General features: G+C 39.6%; 13 protein-coding genes across 13 annotated transcripts; 8 read left to right on the top strand and 5 right to left on the bottom strand. All coding sequences in view use genetic code 12, as the record gives it.

The window, feature by feature from the left end:
* Positions 1-128: 128 nt before the first annotated feature.
* Positions 129-2,750, top strand: CPAR2_200400 (uncharacterized protein; the record flags this gene model as incomplete). Its single annotated transcript, XM_036808875.1, has 1 exon — positions 129-2,750. One exon carries the CDS (start codon positions 129-131, stop codon positions 2,748-2,750), a length of 2,622 nt encoding a protein of 873 aa, XP_036665569.1.
* Positions 2,751-2,764: 14 nt separating this feature from the next.
* SPT3 (transcriptional regulator) lies at positions 2,765-3,751 on the bottom strand (the record flags this gene model as incomplete). Its single annotated transcript, XM_036808874.1, has 1 exon — positions 2,765-3,751. One exon carries the CDS (start codon positions 3,749-3,751, stop codon positions 2,765-2,767), a length of 987 nt encoding a protein of 328 aa, XP_036665568.1.
* Positions 3,752-4,295: 544 nt separating this feature from the next.
* On the bottom strand, positions 4,296-5,837 carry CPAR2_200380 (rRNA-processing protein; the record flags this gene model as incomplete). The annotated part of the gene is made up of 1 exon (XM_036808873.1): positions 4,296-5,837. One exon carries the CDS (start codon positions 5,835-5,837, stop codon positions 4,296-4,298), a length of 1,542 nt encoding a protein of 513 aa, XP_036665567.1.
* Positions 5,838-6,659: 822 nt separating this feature from the next.
* Positions 6,660-7,049, top strand: PGA1 (Pga1p; the record flags this gene model as incomplete). The annotated part of the gene is made up of 1 exon (XM_036808872.1): positions 6,660-7,049. The coding sequence occupies one exon, from the start codon at positions 6,660-6,662 to the stop codon at positions 7,047-7,049; it is 390 nt and encodes a 129-aa protein (XP_036665566.1).
* Positions 7,050-7,602: 553 nt separating this feature from the next.
* EIF4E (translation initiation factor eIF4E) lies at positions 7,603-8,244 on the top strand (the record flags this gene model as incomplete). Its single annotated transcript, XM_036808871.1, has 1 exon — positions 7,603-8,244. One exon carries the CDS (start codon positions 7,603-7,605, stop codon positions 8,242-8,244), a length of 642 nt encoding a protein of 213 aa, XP_036665565.1.
* An 88-nt stretch (positions 8,245-8,332) lies between these two features.
* CPAR2_200350 (uncharacterized protein) lies at positions 8,333-9,223 on the bottom strand (the record flags this gene model as incomplete). The annotated part of the gene is made up of 1 exon (XM_036808870.1): positions 8,333-9,223. The coding sequence occupies one exon, from the start codon at positions 9,221-9,223 to the stop codon at positions 8,333-8,335; it is 891 nt and encodes a 296-aa protein (XP_036665564.1).
* A 128-nt stretch (positions 9,224-9,351) lies between these two features.
* Positions 9,352-12,366, top strand: CPAR2_200340 (uncharacterized protein; the record flags this gene model as incomplete). Its single annotated transcript, XM_036808869.1, has 1 exon — positions 9,352-12,366. The coding sequence occupies one exon, from the start codon at positions 9,352-9,354 to the stop codon at positions 12,364-12,366; it is 3,015 nt and encodes a 1,004-aa protein (XP_036665563.1).
* A 4-nt stretch (positions 12,367-12,370) lies between these two features.
* SLD5 (DNA replication protein) lies at positions 12,371-13,072 on the bottom strand (the record flags this gene model as incomplete). Its single annotated transcript, XM_036808868.1, has 1 exon — positions 12,371-13,072. One exon carries the CDS (start codon positions 13,070-13,072, stop codon positions 12,371-12,373), a length of 702 nt encoding a protein of 233 aa, XP_036665562.1.
* A 99-nt stretch (positions 13,073-13,171) lies between these two features.
* On the top strand, positions 13,172-14,680 carry CPAR2_200320 (uncharacterized protein; the record flags this gene model as incomplete). The annotated part of the gene is made up of 1 exon (XM_036808866.1): positions 13,172-14,680. One exon carries the CDS (start codon positions 13,172-13,174, stop codon positions 14,678-14,680), a length of 1,509 nt encoding a protein of 502 aa, XP_036665561.1.
* On the bottom strand, positions 14,681-16,378 carry MCD1 (kleisin alpha; the record flags this gene model as incomplete). Its single annotated transcript, XM_036808865.1, has 1 exon — positions 14,681-16,378. One exon carries the CDS (start codon positions 16,376-16,378, stop codon positions 14,681-14,683), a length of 1,698 nt encoding a protein of 565 aa, XP_036665560.1.
* A 905-nt stretch (positions 16,379-17,283) lies between these two features.
* On the top strand, positions 17,284-18,354 carry CTA26 (Cta26p; the record flags this gene model as incomplete). The annotated part of the gene is made up of 1 exon (XM_036808864.1): positions 17,284-18,354. The coding sequence occupies one exon, from the start codon at positions 17,284-17,286 to the stop codon at positions 18,352-18,354; it is 1,071 nt and encodes a 356-aa protein (XP_036665559.1).
* Positions 18,355-18,595: 241 nt separating this feature from the next.
* Positions 18,596-19,081, top strand: ATP16 (F1F0 ATP synthase subunit delta; the record flags this gene model as incomplete). The annotated part of the gene is made up of 1 exon (XM_036808863.1): positions 18,596-19,081. The coding sequence occupies one exon, from the start codon at positions 18,596-18,598 to the stop codon at positions 19,079-19,081; it is 486 nt and encodes a 161-aa protein (XP_036665558.1).
* A 700-nt stretch (positions 19,082-19,781) lies between these two features.
* On the top strand, positions 19,782-20,885 carry XYL2 (L-iditol 2-dehydrogenase; the record flags this gene model as incomplete). Its single annotated transcript, XM_036808862.1, has 1 exon — positions 19,782-20,885. One exon carries the CDS (start codon positions 19,782-19,784, stop codon positions 20,883-20,885), a length of 1,104 nt encoding a protein of 367 aa, XP_036665557.1.
* Positions 20,886-20,963: the final 78 nt, after the last annotated feature.

The raw sequence follows: 20,963 nt of genomic DNA, 5'->3' as shown, positions 1-20,963 counted from the left end.
GAACTTTGTTTTTGTGTATGCTACGCTTTGTTGCGTATCGCTCTCTGTATATACACATACGCGTTTCGAAAAATATTTACAATATCATCAAAAGACCATTTTGCAGCTTGGAAGTATCCGCATATTGAATGATAATCGTTGGCCTGGAAGATGTTAGAAAAAAGGAAAACAGCTTACTGGAAGAAGATACGACTAGCGACATCACTGATGTAGATGAGCAGTCCACAACACTACATACAAGCTCACAAGAACAATCTGCCATCGAGAGCAAGCCCAACATGTTGATTTCACTTTTAAATGGGAATCAAAGACCTAAGAGAGTTGTCGAGAACACAAATATTTGCGAGTCCGTTGATGCATCTATGCAACCATCGGAAACTTTTCAGAACCCGAAAGCATTACTAACTGAATCTGTTCTGATAATGTCAATATTGAATGGGAACCGCCAAAAGGAAGAACCAGTGGAAAAAAATGATAACAGTACTACAAATACGGATACGTTGTCGATAAACCTTCCATTACCCTCACAGTCCAGTATGACCCTGAACGACACGGGCGGATCTAGCATGCTAATGTCTGTGCTTAATGGAAACAAAAAGGTGCCAAAAATTTCGGAACATGTGGAGCAGAATGTTCCAAAGGTGGCTCCAAACACAAAGACATTAGAAGACATGGTTTACTCCAAAGTCAAATCCACGACGGTGAAGGATTTACTTGCAACCTACAACAAAAAGTTTGACGGGAAGGTTGTAATAAGATTACCGCCAGCACACCTACAAAAATTACAGAGTGAACTAGTTGATCATGAGACGTCAAGCGATCCAATGGGTTGTCGATCAAACAAGGAACTAGAGTCCAGAATATTCTCTAGGGCCAAGCTGTTGTCGGCGCGAGACATATTCAATAACTTCAAGCGCAAAAGTGACAATACCAATCCCCTCAGCTTGAAAGTGACATTGAAAGTAGATCGTAAAAAATTGGCCAAGGTGAGCTACTTTGTGACAAAGGGAAATAATAGCAATGGAAAGTCTTGCAAGAATTTGTTTAGTGAAATGATGACCGCTAGCAGGAATGTCAAGATGACTCCACTTCAAAAGGCAAAGAAGTTGAATCCCCCCTACATGAACAAAAGCGAATTTCACGTATTTGATGGCTCATGGGATAAAGTGGAACTTAAAGCAAGAAAAAATGTGCATTTAGAAGATCATTTTGGGCCTGTACCTGCTTTGCAAAGAGAAGTGGAACCTGAATGTTACATTTACGAAACAAAAGAGGTCAACAAAAAGGAATATGCCTTGAAGAAGCTACCGTGTCTTCAAAAGACTGCACCTCTCAATGCGATATTCGATCTTCTTGACAATGATTCTGGGAAGCAATTGTGGGTTGATAAATTTAGACCCAAGAGCACTCAAGATCTTTTGATGCATAGACAGAATATCGAGTTGATAACCAATTGGATCAAAGACTCATTCGGGAAGATACAGACACAAGCTCCCGTGAAGAATTTGAACCGAAAGTTGAAGAAAAGGCGACTAGATTCATTCATTGTTTACGAGGACACCGAGGAGGAATTTTCACTGCCATTCCTTATCATACAAGGTTCGAGTGGCTCTGGTAAATCCACAGCAGTATACACAGCAATGAAAGAGCTAGATGGATACGTTCATGAGATAAACAGTGGAATGGCTAGAGGTCGCAAAGATATCTACAACAACTTGAAGGAGTTGTCAACTACACAACTTGTGCATGACACAAAGGACTTTAAACCAGGCTTGATCTTTTTTGAGGATGTCAACATCCTTTTCGAACAAGACAAGACGTTTTGGCTGGTGGTGCAGGATATCATAAATGTCTCCAAACGACCAATCATCATCACATGTGAAGAGTTGTGGAATATCCCAAAGACTTTAATTGATTTTGCTCAAGAAGACGATTCAATCATATTCATCGATGATCGTATAGTTTCGAGGAAACTTGTGGTTGATTACTTGTGGATGTGTTGCTTGGTGGAAGGTTTTGATGTTGGAGATGATATTCTTGAGCAAATTGTTGATGAGATGTGGAATGGTCACAATTATGATCTACGTGGGTGTCTAATGAGTTGCGAAATTATGTGCAAAAAACGCCTGGACCAATTGGTGGTGATTAGAAAAAGGGCTGATGAAAATTCACAAGTTGTGAGTGACCTAGAAGAAAAGGCATTCCACTGTGAGTTGAATTCATGTGGAGATGTCATTAACAGTTGTCTCAAGTCGCAAATTCCACAAGCTGCAGGCGACAATGAGTTGATTGATATTTACTGCGTTGATGATTCTCAAGGATATTTGCCGTTTGAGCTTAATATAGGAAATGAGTTGCAAATGATTTCGAAAAACAATCAAACGCTTCCAGCTCCCAAGTTTACATTCAATGACTTGCAATTTGAATGTCAGCAATTTATCGGCTCACGAAGCAAAAAATTACCAATTTACTACTATCAAGACTTTGAGAAGCGGGCAACTCGTTCCAGTAGCGATATTGTTGAACCCACAACAGGTATACCGGAAACCTCATTCATTTACAACATTTCGCCATCACCGTTTATTCTCGATTTGTTACCATTCACCAGAGTATGGCAAGCGTTCCAAACACAGCTTGACATATATGAGACCAAAACTTTGAATGAAGAAAAACCGAGTTTGAAAAAGTTTCTACAATATCGTGACTTCCAGCACAAGTCGACGCTTAATGGAACGTTACAATTAGGATAGAAAAGATAGAGCATCTAAATAAGTCTAGTTCGCGTTTTAACCATTCCCCCGCCAAATGATCTCCCCGCTTTATGCTTAAAGTCGGTTTTTTGTAATCTTCTCCATGCCTCCTCTATGTGATATGGCATTATGGGACTAGCCAATTCATCGGGTCTATCAAACAAGTACTTTCTCTTTTTCGGTTGTTTCTCTCGTTCCATGTTTTTCTCCTTTTGGATTTGATTCAACTTATCCTCGGAATTCTTTATATTCATAGCCTCCTCAGTTAAAGAGCACACGATTTCGAATGTCAAGAATCCCAATATATCAATAACATCATCATTGGGTCTTGTATCACATAGTTGTGTCATATTTGCCCATTCTCTAAACCGCTTTGCCTTCCTGAATGTAAAAGAAGCTTGCCTACATTCCGACCAATGAACGTACTCCTCCCTTGTCATATTCTTCGTTCTATCATCTGCCATCTTCAATCTTTTCAAAGAAGCAATAGTGGCTGCTTTCTCTTCTTCGTCCACTTGTTCATTATCATCATTAGTCTCTAAATGCTGTTCACTAAACATAAATTGTAATTCCCAAGGAAGCCTGATTTTGGACTTTTTGTATCGTGATAACATCTTTGAGTCGTTTGAGTTTTGTTGCAGTTTCGAATCACCCAGACCACCGGCTACTCCATCAGCGCCTCCTTCAAGCAATGACTCAGTACCTCCACCTTCTTGATCTTTTGCATTCTTTCGAACATCTTTCCATGATAAGTAGGTACGCAATCGATTGACCTTGGCTTTATCGTGGCGGATGAGGAAAATGACATCCTCCGGTGCTATACTTTTGGACCCTCTGCTGTTGGCGGTCTTGGTGGTTTGTACTAATATCTCAATAACTTGACCTCGAACAATGTCCTCAATCAATGATGTCGTTTCCACTGGGGGGTCGTTGGACTCCCCTGAGACAAACATCATCTGTTGTATCTCTATTCTATACTTGTACTTGCTATCGTTGGACATGTCTTTTGGGGTGTGTGATGGTGGAGGGTATAGCAGTGGAGGTAGCAGTAGAGTGTCTTGAAGTAGGTTCTGTTTTCGTACAAATACGACATTGAATCAAAATCACGACATTGAACTTTTTCCTCTCATCTCTCATACAAAAAGGCATTACACTAAGAATGAAAAAAAATTTTCCACGAACAACACTTTTTCCTCTTTCTTCACACCCAATTGAACTTTGCTTTTAACTGAATTGAATGTTTGGAAAAAACTTTCTTCGAATTAGCAAACAGTGAAGGTGTTGCTAATTTGAAGGCATCCAGTTCGATTACATTAAAAGTATTTCAATCACTACAACAAAATAGGTTTTCAATGATGACTCTGAGTGCATTTGGCTCGAGACGTAATGTCGATGTGGAAAAACCCACGCTACCTTATTTTATTTTGTCTGATGATACCTGTTGAAGAAAGTGATTGGTACTTGTTTGTAAGAATGGATGGGGATGTCAAAGTTAACACATGTAAGAGTCTTTTACTTTGCTTATAATTCTATACAAAAGTCTATTCAACCAAAGAGTCGTATACCATTGGACTCCGCCTCAATTTCCCTTTCTGAAAATTCCTCCTCGTCCTCCTCTACTTCATCTTCATTCATATTCACCTTTTGGCCTAACAATGATGCAAAAAACTCGTCAATCTGATCATCACTCCACTTCCAACCACCAGTAGAAGTTTCAAAATTAGCAATTTGTTCCTGCACATGGAATCTCAACTTTCTTCCCTTCGATGCTTTAGTGTCAACATTGTTCTTCAACTTGTTTGCCTTTTGTGCTGACCTGATTATGGTGATGTTGGATGTTGGATCGGAAGATTGCACTTTTTTATCGACCAAGTCATTCAACAAGACACGATAGAAATCTTCATCATCAAATATATAGGGGTTTTCTTGACCCTGTGCCTTTTTACGTGGTGTTAATTCTTCGCCAACTTCGTCGTCATCTTGGGGGCCAGAAGTGACAACCTTCTCTTCTGCTTCTTCAATGTAGCCTAGTGGTACAGCTTGCTTTCTGTTTAGTTTAGTCCTCTTGATTAGTCTTTCCATATCGGATAAGTTGTTCTTCACCTGTTGCTCGAACGATTGGTTGATAGTCTTGAACTTGTTGGCATTCATGGCGGAGTTTCCCGATGAGTTTTGGACTTTAAAAGACCATTTATTTAAAATACTTGCACGTTGAATTGTTAAATCTCCATCGGCAGTTTCAGTTGCTTTTGACATTGCTTCAAATGATCTCTTTTTAGGCGGGGTGATGTTTGTGCTTCCCAATTGTGATCTCAACAGAAGCACATTTTTCAATAACCCATACAAAGCTTGTTTTGCATTGTTGAGTAGACCATCACTCTCCTCGGTCTTGTATTCATCATAGGTAGTGATATTAATCGGTAGTTGATTAGCACTATTGACTGCCTTTTGAAACTTGATCCTCACATCGACCAATTTTTCATAAGTCTTGTGCTGCTGTTTGACGGCATATCCTTTCAATGTATCGTTCATTGCAGACTGAGATAGCCTGTTGACCAAGTGTGATCTTTCCTTTGACAAAAGCTGCTTCACCAATTCCTTTTGATGTGTTGGTTTACCATTAGCTTGTTTCCCTTGACTTTTCTCCCCGAATCCAGATTCATCACTGTCTGAGTCTGACTGTGAGGCACTACTTTCATCTGAAACATCACTATTCCCACCGAGCTCATTTGCGTCTTCTGGTTCTTCTTGACTTGAAGTTTGGTCCGCCTCTTCCTCTGCTTCTTCTTCCTCTTCTGCGTCACCGCTATCCTGAGAAGAGTTGTAAATATCATCTCTACTCACCACATCTCCTGTATACTTTTGACCCAAATTTGGTCCCTGTTGACTTCGTAACTTCGATTTTGATGTAGCAACATAATGGTCGTTCTTTAATTCATCATCTGACAATTCCTCTTCAGACGATTCATTCTCTTCATGCTGAAATACATCCTTGCTTGATGAACCGTTATCGAAGTCTTCTATATCGAACTCATTATTGGGTTCATAAAATCTAGATATCTCGTCGGCAAGTGTTTTTTTGGCCATGGATGGGTGGGGTGAGGAAGGAAATATATTGATAATTTGTGCAGAACAAGATGCTCATCGAGGAAAGTAATTTTTCAATTTTTTCTCACTACAAATATACTACAGCACAAGAAGCATCAGCAGCACGAATGTTTTGCTTCAAAAGATGATGCAATACAAATTGGTGTCTACATGTAATAGCGTGTCCTCGGGGGACAGTTGTAGCATGATAGGTGCTGTACTTGCCTGCTAGGTGTTTCTTGATAGTTCTGCTCAATATTGTGATGACTCCCTTACACAATCTCGAGAGCATCAAAGCCAACAAAGCTGCCCCATTGCAAGCTCTACATTCCACCGCTGCATTGAAGGGGAAACAATCAAGCTATAGAAAGTATCTACGTGAGTTTTGATAGCATTCTCTACTTCTATGCAAACAATTTACTACGCTAGCACTTGCACGTGACGTCCTTTATGTTTTATTTTGTTTTATTTTGTTTCCCCTTTTTGCCGCTCTCCTTCTTTTTTATTGTTACAAAATCTGGCGTGTTTCAAACAAAGAGAGAGAGAGAGAGAGGTTTTTTTTAGTTTTGAAGGCTGTGACGAAAACGATTTAAAAATCTTTACATCACACGTTCTTCCTTGGGAATAATAATATACCACCATTCGAGCAGGCAAACTAGTCTACGAGGGCCGTATCTCATCATTCATTCGCTGATTCCATTTAGGAAAACTAGACACATATTTAATACCCAAGGCAGGGGGCTTATATTCATTTGCTTTAGTCACAAACAAGAAACATTATAAAAACAAAAGCTTATACATCAAACTACATTTCCATACAACATGCAACTTTTACACACGCTATTGTCTTTGTTTCTGTTTGTTTTGATGACACATGGCTTGGCTAATCAAGGTGCCGGGGGAGGTGCTGGAGGTGATGCCAAAACCAGTTCAAACACTATAGTGTGGGTTACCACAACCATTGATGGAAAATTGACAACGGCATCAACGACATTTAGTCAAACTTTCATGTCTACATACACAGAAGCAAATAGTAATGATGTTGAAAGTGGAACTGTTGGTATGGGTTCGTTGAGTGGATCGGTGGGAAATGTTAAATCCTATGACAAAACTACGATATCAAATGCTGCTCCTGACGGTGCTGCTTATATGCCATACAATGTGTATGCTGGATTTGTTGGTGGAGTCGCTGTGTTGTTGGGATTGTTTTAAACGTATTTAGAGTTAGAATTGAGATTACAAATATTTAAATTGCGTTTGCAGATGTAGATAGCAAAGGGTGGACCATCTTAGCAGCTAGTGTGAGAGTTACTCAAAGGTTCCCTCCATCTACACGTGCTGCCCCATGCAGGTAATCTTGACGTGGCAGAATATAGAAGTGGCAAATGCATGGCTTGTTTCTGTGGCAATATCGATTACCTCCTTGTTCAAACCTCTCACAGCTCAAACTAATCACACAGTAGTTTGATGGTGCCTCAGACCACATACTTCATGGCTGACGCTCAAATAGAGAGGTTCATTTTCACCACAGATTTCATAAAGAGAAACATTTCATTATGTCGTGCAAGTGTTGTTAAATCTGGTGCTTTTTGTCTCGTTTGCAGAGGAATTTTGATATTTCTCTATTTTATTTTTTTCGCATTAAAATTTTTTCTCTTTGGGTTTAAGAGACTGTCCGTCATTCGAATAATAAACTTGTATGTGTGTGCCTATATTCCATGTTGATATATCTACGCCCGAACGCTTACTAACATTGTGATAGATTATGTCTGAAGAACTTGCTCAAAAAACTGAAGATTTGTCCTTGGATTCAAAACAACAATCAGACAAAACTGTTTTCGATTCGAAAGATGAATTTACTGCTAAACATCCATTGAATAGTAGATGGACCTTGTGGTATACAAAACCTCAAACTAGCAAGACCGAAAACTGGCATGATTTGTTGAAACCAGTCATAACTTTTTCCTCAGTAGAGGAATTCTGGGGAATATATAACTCCATTCCACCTGCAAACCAATTACCTTTGAAATCAGACTACCATTTGTTCAAAGAAGGCATTAGACCAGAATGGGAAGATGAAGCCAATGCTAAGGGAGGTAAATGGCAATACTCTTTTCGTAAGGGTGAAGCCACCCCAATCATCAATGATTTATGGTTACGTGGTTTGTTAGCCGTTATTGGTGAAACTATAGAGGACGACGAGGATGAAGTTAACGGAATCGTCATCAACATTAGGAAACAGGTATACAGGATTGGTATTTGGACTAAGGATTGCGATGAATCGAAATTGAAAACCGTGGGTGAGAGGTTAAAGAAGATTTTGCAATTGAAAGATGAACAAAAAGTTGAATTCATCTCTCATGACGCTTCCAACATTAGAGGTGCAGAGGCTCAAATTGTTTTGTAAAACTATTGAGTGAAATGAAATCAACCGGGTTAATAATGTGTCTTGTATTTTCTTTTTTGATTGTAATGTATAACTTTTCTATCGATTTTCACAAACCTACAGGGTTGACTTTGTCTTTGATAAATGTGTGAATAGTGTCCCAATAAGACTCTTGCAACACAGTATCATTGTGGAAACTATCCTCAAATTTGACAATCTCTTTGCAATCACTTGGTAACAAGTTGTAAATATCATCCATATGTTGAGGTGGTACGATTTCATCTCTACGAGCACTGAGTAGCAAAACTGGAATCTTTGGTGAAATGTTTGGAAGTAGCGTTTCCAGATCCCATTTTTGGTGAACAAAACTGGTTATATACTTCAAAACTGGGAAAATGTGGGGAACGGTTTTTCGAATTGACAAAAATGTGTTTTCCAAAACCATACCATCGATTGAAGATGATTTAGATGCTGCTATGTAAATAGCAACTGCACCACCCAAAGATCGTCCATACAACACAATAGACGATTGTTGATATTGGGTGTCATTCTGACTCAAATATTCAACAACCGTATCTGCATCCTTTTTCAAACCCACCTCACTTGGTGCACCAGTTGAATATCCGTACCCTCTGTAGCTGTATATAAATACATTATAACCGAACTTTTTGTAAAAGATTGAAGCGATGGGTAAACTGTGGCCAATGTTCCCTGCATTAGGGGAAAGTATGAGTACTGTTTTGTTCGTATAGTTTGGACTTTTCGCATCCTGTTTCATGGAGTAGCATTGAAGAGTTTCCCCATCACTTGTTGTGAGTTTTATTGCCTCATAAGGTATACCATATTCATCTGGAGTAGCGCAGTATCCATGTCCGTCATTCAATGAAGCTGGGTAGATGAGCGAGTTCTGGTAGTAGTAAAGACCAAGCAATGCTAGTAGAGCCATCCCACCACCAAGCTTAGTCGTGGTTTTGGCTACGTCGTACACTGTCCAGACCATGTAGGTTGAAGAAGTTTAATTGTAAATGAGGTTGGGGGGGAGAAATTTGGAAGATTTACTAAGAGAGAAAAAAGAGAATAGGGCTTGCAAAAAAGGTACCAAAGGAACCAACTTGATTACTCTGTCATATGTCGCAAAGCTCGCAAGGACAGTACAAGTTGGCAAAATTTGCTTTCAACATCTATGGATCACTAGGAACCCCTCAATCGAACGAGTCCGTCTCTCCTAGCTCCTCACTAAATTCGAGACATTCAAGACATAACCATTTCACGGATAAATTGGACCAGAAACCAGTGTTCATTTGTGAACGGGAAACACAAGCATTGTCCCAGCTCAATTGTGGCATTCAGATCAGCAACTACAACAATGGAAACGAACTTCGACATCATGCGGTTATTGGTGGAAAAAACTATCTTCGTTTATTATGTTTGAATGAAGATCAACTGAAGGTATTGCAAGACTTGAACTTATTAGATACCAAGTCGGTTTACACGACGAGAAGTCCGAATAAACTACAAAATATAAACACAATCAAAACGTGTTCAAACACTGTTGCCTGCGGACTTTCAAATGGAATCATCTCGCTTTACAAGGTATCTTCATCTGGTCAGAGTAAACTACACGCGAGACTCTCTGATCATAAAAGATGCATCAATTCACTTGACTTTATTGATTCAGAAAATGTGCTTGTGTCCGGCTCCCAGGATGGAAGTATAAAGTTGTGGGACTTGAGGGCTTCTGTGACAAAGCCGATGCTATCATTGCATGCAGCATTGCATAATGATCCTATCAGAGCGTGTCAATATAGCCATCATTCAGCGGTTAGAAATAAAATTTGCATTTTGTCTGTCCATGATTCTGGAGCCTTGTGCAAATTTGACTTGCGAACTAGTTTAGCCAATAATCCACAAAATCCAGATCGTAAATGGAACTTGCATTCGGGACCTGTTTTGTCCTTGAGTATACACCCAGAGAAGGAGTTTGTTGCCACTGGTGGTAGGGACCAAAAAATCTGCATTTTCAACTACAGTGACTCGCAGTCATCTACAAGAACATCTCCGGAGTGCATGATCAATACGTATGGGTCAATCTTAAAAGTGCGATGGAGTCACTACGCAAATTACAAAAGAGGTGACTTTGATGATAGAAATGCAACGCAATTATCCAATTATGATATTGCTTGTCTGTACCTCAATGATGACCCAACAATTACCACGTTCAACTTGGACAGAAAATTTATTCCTAAACGTATTGTCAATTCCTATGAGCAAAAACCTGTATCCAACTTTGTGTGGGCTCAAAATGGGGAACATTGTCACAAAATTTGGGCATTGACCAAAGCCAATGTGTTTACCACCTACAATTTAGACCTGCACGGTGATGTTGATGTAAATCGTCCATTGGATGATTTAAATAGTGTTGCCATGACTTGGGATACCAACAACGATTTCATGATGGTCAATCAAGACAAGCATCAATTTGGCGTAGGTGACGAATCTGGTATTGAATTTTATGATCTGGGAGACGAGCGGAGCCATTTTAACGATAATGATGATGCTGAACTACTGGCGAATTCACTTGCAGCTTCTCCTGTTGAAAAGCCCTCGCTAATCCGGTCGTACTCGTATAATCCAATGCTGCAGCTTGGAGCAAAGTCACCACCACCGGTCTCGAGACACACGAACTCATTTGATCCACCCACCTCTTCAGGGTCTGCCTTTGGAGGACGACGACCGGTACTTACCAAGACGCCATCACAAGAGTCTTCAACTTCATTTGGATCGGCTCCACCAGGTACTACAGCAAAGATGAAAAAGGCATCAAAAAAATCCATTCCCTTTCATTCTCCTTATGCTCTTCCTGTGTCGTTGACATTGCTGTTGAACGATGATTACATTTTTCAAACTTTATCCAATGACTATTTAATGTCCATTCCTGATGGGTTTGGAATATTTGACGTTTGTTTGTTTAATGCAAATGTTGCAGAGAGAGTTGGACTCCATCGGACATGCCAAGTATGGAGAATGCTTGCTTACACTCTTCCATCTGAGTTGGTTGGGAATGCAGGTCAATTTTTGGAAGAGCCAAGTGAAGCATTAGTGCATCCTCTTGAATGTACAAACTCGCTGTCACATGTTGAACAATCTATCCAGTCTGATTTGGGTAACGTAGTTGGCTCCTTCAATTCAAACTCCACTCACACCACCAATTTCGGGAGAAATTTGGGAAAGCAAACAAGTGACGGTGCTTCTCTTCACATGGCTTCTCCGGGCAAGAATAGTCGTGCAAGCAGCTTCACGCGACTAACCAATATCCACAATGAACCTTTTAGTCAGCACGCAAAATCCAGGCCAATTCTGATCAATTCTGAAAATCAAATGACCGAGTTTCAAAAAGAAAACGTAGACTTGATGAGTGCTGCTTTCCCTACATCTAGTCCAAACTCATTGGGATCGAGCAATACACATGCTAGCGTTGTGTCACTGTCAAGATCTTTGCGAAATATACAACCACAGGGGCCGCAGGCGCAAGAGCAACTTTTTGGGGAGGGTGCAAAAGACGATCACAAACTCCAACACTCCCGTTTTCCCACTACTGTATCCTCTGAAGATCTACAAGCTTGGAGTTTTACAAACTTGCTAAGAAAATCACTTGACTACGCCCAACTACAAGGTGATGTTATATTTTGCGCCATTGCTGGCGTTTTATTCTTTAATCTCACAATGGTTGTTTCAAAGGAAGAGTGTTTGGACTGGCTCCTGATGTATATTGAGATTTTACAAAGAAAACGATTATCTGTTGACGCTACAAAGGTGATAAACTCTGCACCTGTTGAGATACAGCTGAATCTAATGAAGCAGTATACATCAGATTTGATTAGGCTATACTGTTCGTCTTGTTCCAAGTTGTTGGTCAATGAAGAATCAAAACACAATGGCAAAGGCGAATTTGGATACTGGTACTGCGACACGTGTCACAGAAAACAGTCAAATTGTATATATTGCAATGAACCTAGCAAGGGCCTCGTTGTTCTTGTGAGTTTAAAGTGTGGTCATCGTGGACATTATGGTTGCTTGAAGGAGTGGTTCGTGGAAGGAGAAAATCTTGAATGCCCAGGCGGATGTGATTTCAAGGTTCTTTAGGTTTCTATATTAGAACTAAATCGCCAATCTCTAGATATTGTTTTACCGAACTGTATTTGACCACATAAACACCGTTTTTCACCAACTCCAACTCGTCGTCCTCTAAGTGAAGTAGTACTGGTGTTTCGGAAAGGCATTTAACAAACACAAACTGGTCAATATCAGGAGCAACAATCATATTCTGCCCTCCACTGTTGTCATCCAAGTAAGTTAAAATTTGCGGTAGCTTCTTGAGGAAACAATTGTTATATAACAGTGTCAATAACAAGTAATATTGATGAATATAATCCTTCTCTTCCGCTGATAATAAATCATCTCCATCATCTTCTTTGTTGGACTTGTTGATGTAAAAAATAGTAAACTTGTTTATTTTTGATAGTCTTGTACGCAAGTACAATCGAACAATGTAGCTCAACCTCTCAACATCAGTTTCAATGATCATCAACTGTAATTTGAAATCACTGGATATGATACCGTTTGCGCTATTCATCTCTCCATATTCATGACTGTCTAGCAAGTACTGTTGCTGATTTGAAATATGTGTCAAAATTGTATTCATCAAGGATGCCTTGTATGGTAAAAGTTCAGGGGCCATTCTTTCATTCATAGCCGCAGTTATAAGGTCTTGGCATATGTTTGATGTAGCTGTTTCAAATCTCTTGGTAGAGGACTCTTCGAACTCTCGCAAGATGTCGTCAATGTCCATGATGACAGATCAGTGTTGTGTGTAAATGGAGAGGTATTGAAAAACTTTTGGAAATTCTCAAAAACATTGACGCGTTTTGTACAACTCAACTCCTGCAATATGTCTGAGGAAAGACAGCAATTGCTAGAGCAAAAGAGGAAGAGATTACAGGAGCTCAAACTGAGAAGGAGCGGGCAGGCTACATCAGTAGTTGACATACCGAGGCCAAGGGCGGCTAGAGTCGATGTTGCGACGCAAACTACTATAGAGTTTGATGATGCAAAGCATGTCCCGCCGACAGTTGCGCCATCGCGGGACACCCAACTGCATTCGGATAATAAACAGCTAACGAGATTTGATGTTGCGATTCAAGTGTATGGAATTGAGGAAGGGGATGAAGGTGGAATGGGTGACAAAACACTTCCAAAAACAACTCCAGCCCTACCACCCTCCAATAAAGAGGTATCCACTCTTGAATTGAATGATGCATTGATAAAATCAATTAAGCTTGTCAACCAACTACAAATCAACGAGACAATCAATTTAAATGACGTCAAAGTGGAATCTAAAGCTAACTCAGCTTTTATTCTCAAATCGCACTCGTTCAAACTCGATAGACAAATGACTGATATTGATGTTTCACCCCATAAAAGCAATCAGTTAGCGATTAGCTTTGCAAAATCAACGGCAGGGAACCATGACGCGGTTATTTTCGATGTCGTTGAGGGAAAATTGATTCCAGTAAATTATCTAACGTGCGTTCCTGTTATCGTCAAAGTAAGGTTTGACGTCAACAATTCCAATCGTATAATTGGCAGCTCTAATAATGGTGGGGTATGTATCTGGGAGACTGAGCCGGCCTCATTGATGCAATCACCAACATTGACAACTCCTCCTTGTTTCTTAACAATTAAAAAAGAGTGGCTACCTCATTGGAGTGAATTAGTTTTACTCGAGCAAATAAAAGTTGATACCAATGAATGTGTTTTGACTGTGTCCAAGGATTGTATTTTGAACATTTGGTCGAGCAATCTTTTGAGTCGCCCGAAATACTCTGTCAAGTTAGGTGATGATGAGGCTAATGATGTATGGGTGAAAGATGCCGTGTATCTCGGTAGTGACGCATTGATTGGGGAAATCAACAAAAGTATGTTGAAAATGGTTCTTGCTGGACTCGATGGGAAGCTTTATGATGAACAGTTGAACATGATTCATGAAGATGAAAATAGTCTCGTGATTAATGCCTTAGATTACATTGGTAAGGGACTAGTCATTACTGCTCACTCGGACTGGAAGTTGCGATTGTGGAAAGAAGGGCAAGTGGCACCATTTAAAGTTTTACCAACGACATATGTGGTGAGTTATGTTTCACAACGACCGCTTGTTGACTATCAATTTGTTACCGTGGGATCGATAAAGCGAAAGTATTTTGTGGATCTTTGGGACGTTTCTAGAAGGTTGTATTCGCCATTGTTGAGAATAGTGGAAGATATCGACCCTATTCTCAGTGTCAAATTCACTGAATCAAATGACATATTGGTTATGAAGGAGAGGCAGTTTTCACTCCATTCTATCAACGTGGATCATCAATGGCAAATGTCTGAAAATTACTTTGATAAAGGTTTATAATTATACGAAACTAAATAAACTGTCTCTAGATGTGATATGAAGGTCTCTTTGGATATTCAAGTTTGAAGATTCCTGATGCAAGTTGATACAGTCATTTGTAGCAAGAACCAATAGTTCAAAGAAGCATCTCGATGCCTCTCTCTTGTGGTTCACGTATTCCTTATTTTTTAACCCTAAAGGTCTCACCGCAGTGGTATCACTTTTCACAAAATCCTCAAACGTTACAGTTGCATCCAATCTGAACAAGTCTTGTAATTCATCTGCAGCTTGCTTTGTGCTCTTTGCAACATTTTCAACGCCATCGCTACAAAAGGACTCATCGACTGATTCTTCTTCTTCATCATCATCATCTTCTTCTTCTTCTTTGTCATCATCATCCACCTTGCGCGATTTTGTAGTTTTCCCCTTTTCGCTTTCATTATCGGACATGCTGATATCATCCAACGAGTTGTCAATACTATCATCACTGTCATCAGTCGAGTTCTCGTGTTCCCCTTCATCATCACTGTCGTCTTTTGCTAGTGGTATTCTGAAATGGAAGTCGGTGCTAAAGTCCCACAACTTTCTCTTCTTTGATGCTGCTGGGAGGGACATTTGTTGAATTAGTAGTAATTTGTCATTGTTTGACATCTTTGTGCTGTTTGGTTGTACTGTGTGAGTTAATGCATTATGTTGATTCTCCCTTAAAGTGTCCAATGATAATTGCAAGTGATCTGATGAATCCACCACCAATTTTTTGTTTACAACCACCATTTGTCCATCGTCTGTTATTCTAGTTCTCCGTTGTCTTTGTCTCTGTCTTGCCCTTGATTGAGTTGCCTCGGATTGATTTTCAGCTGGTGGTTGTTCGTTGTGAGCAATGCTGGAAGATGACATGTAACCGTCGTCGAAATTGATGTCAAAATCGTCGATATTCTGCAATGGTTGGCCCAAATCCAATTCAAAAATATTGTTCGATTTGTGGTGGTGTCCTTCCAATACCGAGTTGTGAATTTCGTCTCCTGCATTGGATGCATTTCGTCCAAGTTCAATTGAGCCTGCAAAACTTTGTCCACCGTCGTCTAAGTTCAAATCAAAATCCAAGTTGATATCCTCATCGTCAGCAATATCATCACCGCCATGCCTATCTTCCAATCTACCATATTCAATGGATCCCACAGACGTGTCCAATCTCAGACTATCGTTATCATTGTTGAAGACTGTGTCCATTGGATTGATCGGCTCTTCTTCGAGTTGCAAATTCTCCTGCCACAACAAGTCAAAACCAGTAACTTGATCCTTTAATGTAATTGTGTTCAAGTCAGCTATTGTAGTTTGTTGTGGTGGCAAGTTGACTTTAGTCGATACTCCTCCGTCGGGTCCCAATTGGACACCACTTGACATTCTAAATACAGCTCTAAGTTTGTACAAGACGTCATTGATATCATCTAGCAAATATTTTGTCTTTCTTGAGTAAATTTTCGTTACCCCTAATAGCAATTGACCCGATAAACGTAATGTTATAGCATCCATGTCTGTTGAAATGTTACTGTCCTCAGTTTGATTGCCGATGTGGTGAGTACGATTGGTGATGTACTTTGCCGACTCAACGATATTTGTATTGAGAAGCTGGTGTTTTGTCAATTTCTTGTCATAGTTGGCAGCGAGCCAAATATCACCCAATGGACCATCATTTGATATTAACGCAGTGTTGAGCATGGGAAAAAGAATGTGAACGAGCAAATCGTAAGCGAATGTAATGTTAAAAGAATGTGTTGAAACCTGACTGCTGAAAAACAAGTATATGCTAGGTCCAATAGAAGTGATGGTGATGAAAAGTCTCTTTGCTCAATGGCGATATATTCTGCTTGGATATGAAATACCTTGTTTACATTTTCACACAAACGAACGCGATACAATAGGTCTTTTTTACGCGTTCTGTAAAATTCAATTGGTAGCGTTGTGTGCTCTTTTAATCAAATGAGAGTATACGGCGGCAACTGAGATACTACAGCTAGGTCTGTGGCTTGTTACCAGTGTTGTCATACATTGATCAGAAGAGCTTAGGTGGAGCCTTGTATTGAGAGAGTTTTTTAACGCAAGAACACTTTGACCAGATATCACTAAAAAGTGTGATTTAAACTACTTTGTAGTTTTTGCGTGATTTGTTGCAAAAACTTTGAAAAAGGTTGAGAAAAACTTTTATTACTCGTTTAACACTGTGTATCAAGCCAGTGGACTTCTCCAAGAATTACTTTTAAAGAACATGTTTATGTCACCTCGTGAAACTTACTGATTGTGAATTGCAAATGCGACCGACATTTGGAGATAAGAAAAGCGCTACCACATTCTAGATAAGTTGTTGCATGGCATTTCAAAACTTCTCCAACTTGTATTATCTAGCAACGTCATTTAGCACATTTTCACAATTTTTTTCACAATTGAGAAAGCCTAGTGCATACCATCAAAAAGCTGTTGTTTTTTAAAATGATGATTGTTGAACGAATAACTTGTTGTATGCTCTTCCCTGCTTGTTTCGGAAACAAAGCAAAAAAAAAAATAACTTGAGACTGAACAGCTGGAATGAACCATAAGGTATATCATCGAATAAACACAACCTTACTATGTCTGCCAACCTACAAACTAAACTAGAAAACTCCCTCTATGAAGTACTTAAAACAGCGGGTTTCATATTCGAAGTAATTAATAATAACAAAAAGCAAAGTGCCTTGATAACAGGCCCCAATAATCAACTAATACAACCGACAATTATTAAGCAACTCACAAATCACATTAATGAATTCGATTCGATACTTGACGAAACGATTTTCAAGTTTAATGATGCAAAATGGTGTATTGATACGATGATAGAGAACAAACAAAGGCAGGAAGAGATGAAGATCAAAGAAGAGCTTGAGAGGCAGAAACGAGAGGCTGAGGCGAAGCGGTTGAAAGAAGAAATGGAGGCCAAGAAACGAGCAGAGGAAGAGGCGGCAGCAAAGGCAAAACTAGAAGCGGAAGCTAGATCAAAAGCAGAGGCAGAAGCAAGAGCCCAGGCGGAAAAAGAGGCTATTGAGATTGAACGACAACGAAAGGAGGAGTTGGAAAAAAGGGAGAAAGAGGAGAGAGAAAAGAGAGAGGCGGAAGAAAAAGCCAGAAAAGAGGAGCAGCTGCAACGGGAACAACTACAGTCTGCGAACCAAGCGCTGGAACATTTTGAAAACTTTGATGATTTGATGGATTTCAATATGGATGACTTAGGACAAAACGATGACAGAGCTAACATTGATGACCAAAACGACTTTTTATCTTCCATGAATTACGACAATTTGAATATGAATATGCCCTTGGAGGATACCAATAAAGTTGATAACAGTGTGTTTGATGATTTCAATATTGAAGACCTAGATACTGGCAATCAAGTTGTGGATAAAGTGGCGAATAACAATAATGCTCAGAAGGCGGTAGATGATAAAAATGAATCAATACAACAGAATAAGCTACCAGAAAACGGAGATGATATGGATTTGGACATGAACAATTTATTAGGAAATGATGAACTGATACTAGATGGTTTGAATATGAGTTTATTAGAAGGAGGTTTCGATGCTGGTGACAATGGAAACAATGCCAACAATGCACAGATAGGTGATGAGTTCGATGTGGACAATTTCTTGAATCAATTTGGTAATTAATAGTGTGTGTAATAGCTTGTACTGTTTTACCACTCGCTTTCTTTTTCTTGTTATAATATTCCGCATTAGGCAGTCTACGCTCCAAACCAATGAAATTGAAGTAACTATAAAAAATACTGCACACAAACACACATTTCAAGTTTTCGTTTTTCGGTCAACCAACTTCACTGAAAAAAAAAGAAAAAACAGAAAAGAAAAGATTGAGTAAAGGACGAGCCATATTACACACACCACATTCACAATGTTTAGACAATCTTTCCGTCAAGTTGCCAAACAATCCATATCGGCTGTCAGAAGAACTTATGCTACAGAAGCTGCACCATCATCCGATGCATTGAAGTTGTCATTGGCTTTACCATTTCAAACTTTGTACGCTGATTCAGAAGTTGAACAAGTGAACTTGCCATCAGTCAATGGTGATTTGGGTATATTGGCTAACCACATTCCAATTGTAGAACAATTGAGACCAGGTTTGTTGGAGATTATTTCCAAAGGTGGTGAAACTGAACAATATTTTGTTAGTGGAGGTATTGCTATGGTACAACCAGGAAATAAGTTGACTATAAGTGCAATTGAAGCTTTCAAACCAGATCAAATTGATGCTTCTGCTGTCAAAAACTTGATTGCTGATGCGCAAAAGAGGGCTGAATCAGGTGATGAGACTGTTGCTGCTGAAGCAAACATTGAGTTGGAGGTCTTGGAAGCTTTGCAACATGTTGCTAAATAAAGAGATCGGTAATTGAGCAATAACATGCATATTGGAGCGTATGAAGGAGGTGCCCGGGTCTAGATTGCCTGCACCCAAATTCAGGATATATATTCTTTGTATAGAAACAAAAGAAAGTCTGTCTACAAATGAGTTTCGTACTAAATTACTCGTCACGATCTGAGTCCTCTATATCTGTGCTCAACGACGGTGCAGTTCGCTTATAATTCCTCCGTGGCCATTCCCCTCACACACACACTCTTTTACAATAAACAAAGTTCACATATTCGGGGGAATCTCTGTTCGGAGAAATTGTCAAGATTTTTGTCCCTTTATTGAGTATAATTTGGTCGGAAAAAAAAAAAAAGGATAGTGGGTGCTGGGGCAGATGCGCTGATGATGACGATGATCTCTCCGGTTTGGCTCTTCTTTTTCCACAAAAAAGACTTTGGATTGGAATTTCAGGCAGTGTAAAACTATAACAATGTACAATTCAACCGTTCGTTCTTGCTAGCGGGTGGGGTGAGGTGGGGTGAGGACACAGATTCAGCCTACGGAACAGATACTCGCGGGAAAAGCAACATACGTTTCTCTTGACTTCGGGTTTCTGTGTAACGTTTTTGCACTCTCCATGCACCCTTATAAATAGAACCAAATGAATCTTTCCCCGTGGGCAAAATAAATTTTCAAACAGTCCTTCACAATTCTTCTTCAGCCTAATATGTCAGATACACAACACGGTAACCCTTCCTTGGTTCTCAACAAGATCGATGATTTGTCATTTGAAGACTTGTCAATTCCTCAAATTACAGAACCAACTGATGTTATAGTTGAAATTAAAAAGACTGGTATTTGCGGGTCAGATATTCACTACTATGCGCATGGTAAAATTGGGCAATTTGTATTGAGAAAACCAATGGTTATGGGCCACGAGTCCTCTGGTGTGGTTAGCAAAATAGGTTCAGGTGTCAAGCATTTAAAGGTCGGGGACAGAGTTGCAATCGAGCCTGGTGTTCCATCAAGATACAGTGAGGCATACAAGTCCGGTAAGTATGAGTTGTGCCCATGTATGAGCTTCGCTGCTACCCCACCAACTAATCCCGATGATGAAAGTGCTCAAGGGACCTTGTGCAAGTACTACAAAGCACCTTCTGATTTTCTTTACAAATTACCAGAAAGTGTTAGTTTGGAATTGGGTGCCATGGTTGAACCATTGAGTGTTGGAGTACACGCTATTAGATTGGTGAACTTGTCTTTTGGAGAAAATGTTGTTGTTTTTGGTGCTGGACCTGTTGGATTGTTGGCTGCATCTGCAGCTAAAGTTTACGGAGCACAAAATGTTATGGTTGTTGATATCTTTGATGACAAGTTGAAATTGGCCAAGGAAATCGGCGCAGCCACTCACGTCTTTAATTCAAAGACTGGTGATTACAAAGATTTGATTAAAGCGTTTGGTGATGTTAGACCTGATGTTGTTTTGGAGTGCAGTGGCGCTGCTCCTTGTATCAAGTTGGCGGTTCAAGTAGTCAGAGATGGAGGAAAAATTGCTCAGATTGGTAATGCTGGTGGCGATGTTCCATTTCCCATCATTGAGTTTGCTACTAGAGAGATTACTTTGTTTGGTAGTTTTAGATACGGTTATGGTGATTATGCAACTGCTATCAAGATTTTGGAGCAAAACTATGGTCGTGGTAAAGACCACATCTTGGTTGATTTTGAAAAGTTGATTACCAACAGGTTCCCATTTGATGAAGCTATTAAGGCTTATGACACAGTGAGAGAAGGGAAGGGTACAGTAAAGTGTATAATTGATGGACCAAAGTAGATCGTATAGTGTAGCTACCAATTGAAATTGAAAATCTTTCCTTTCATTCAATTTTTTACCTTTTTTTTTTTTTTCGTT

Source organism: Candida parapsilosis, contig 005809 (assembly GCF_000182765.1).
Source record: "Candida parapsilosis strain CDC317 annotated contig 005809".
Classification (NCBI taxonomy): domain Eukaryota; kingdom Fungi; phylum Ascomycota; class Pichiomycetes; order Serinales; family Debaryomycetaceae; genus Lodderomyces; species Lodderomyces parapsilosis.
The sequence above is the reverse complement of the archived record's forward strand: the minus strand, read 5'-3'. Positions and strand labels throughout refer to the sequence as shown.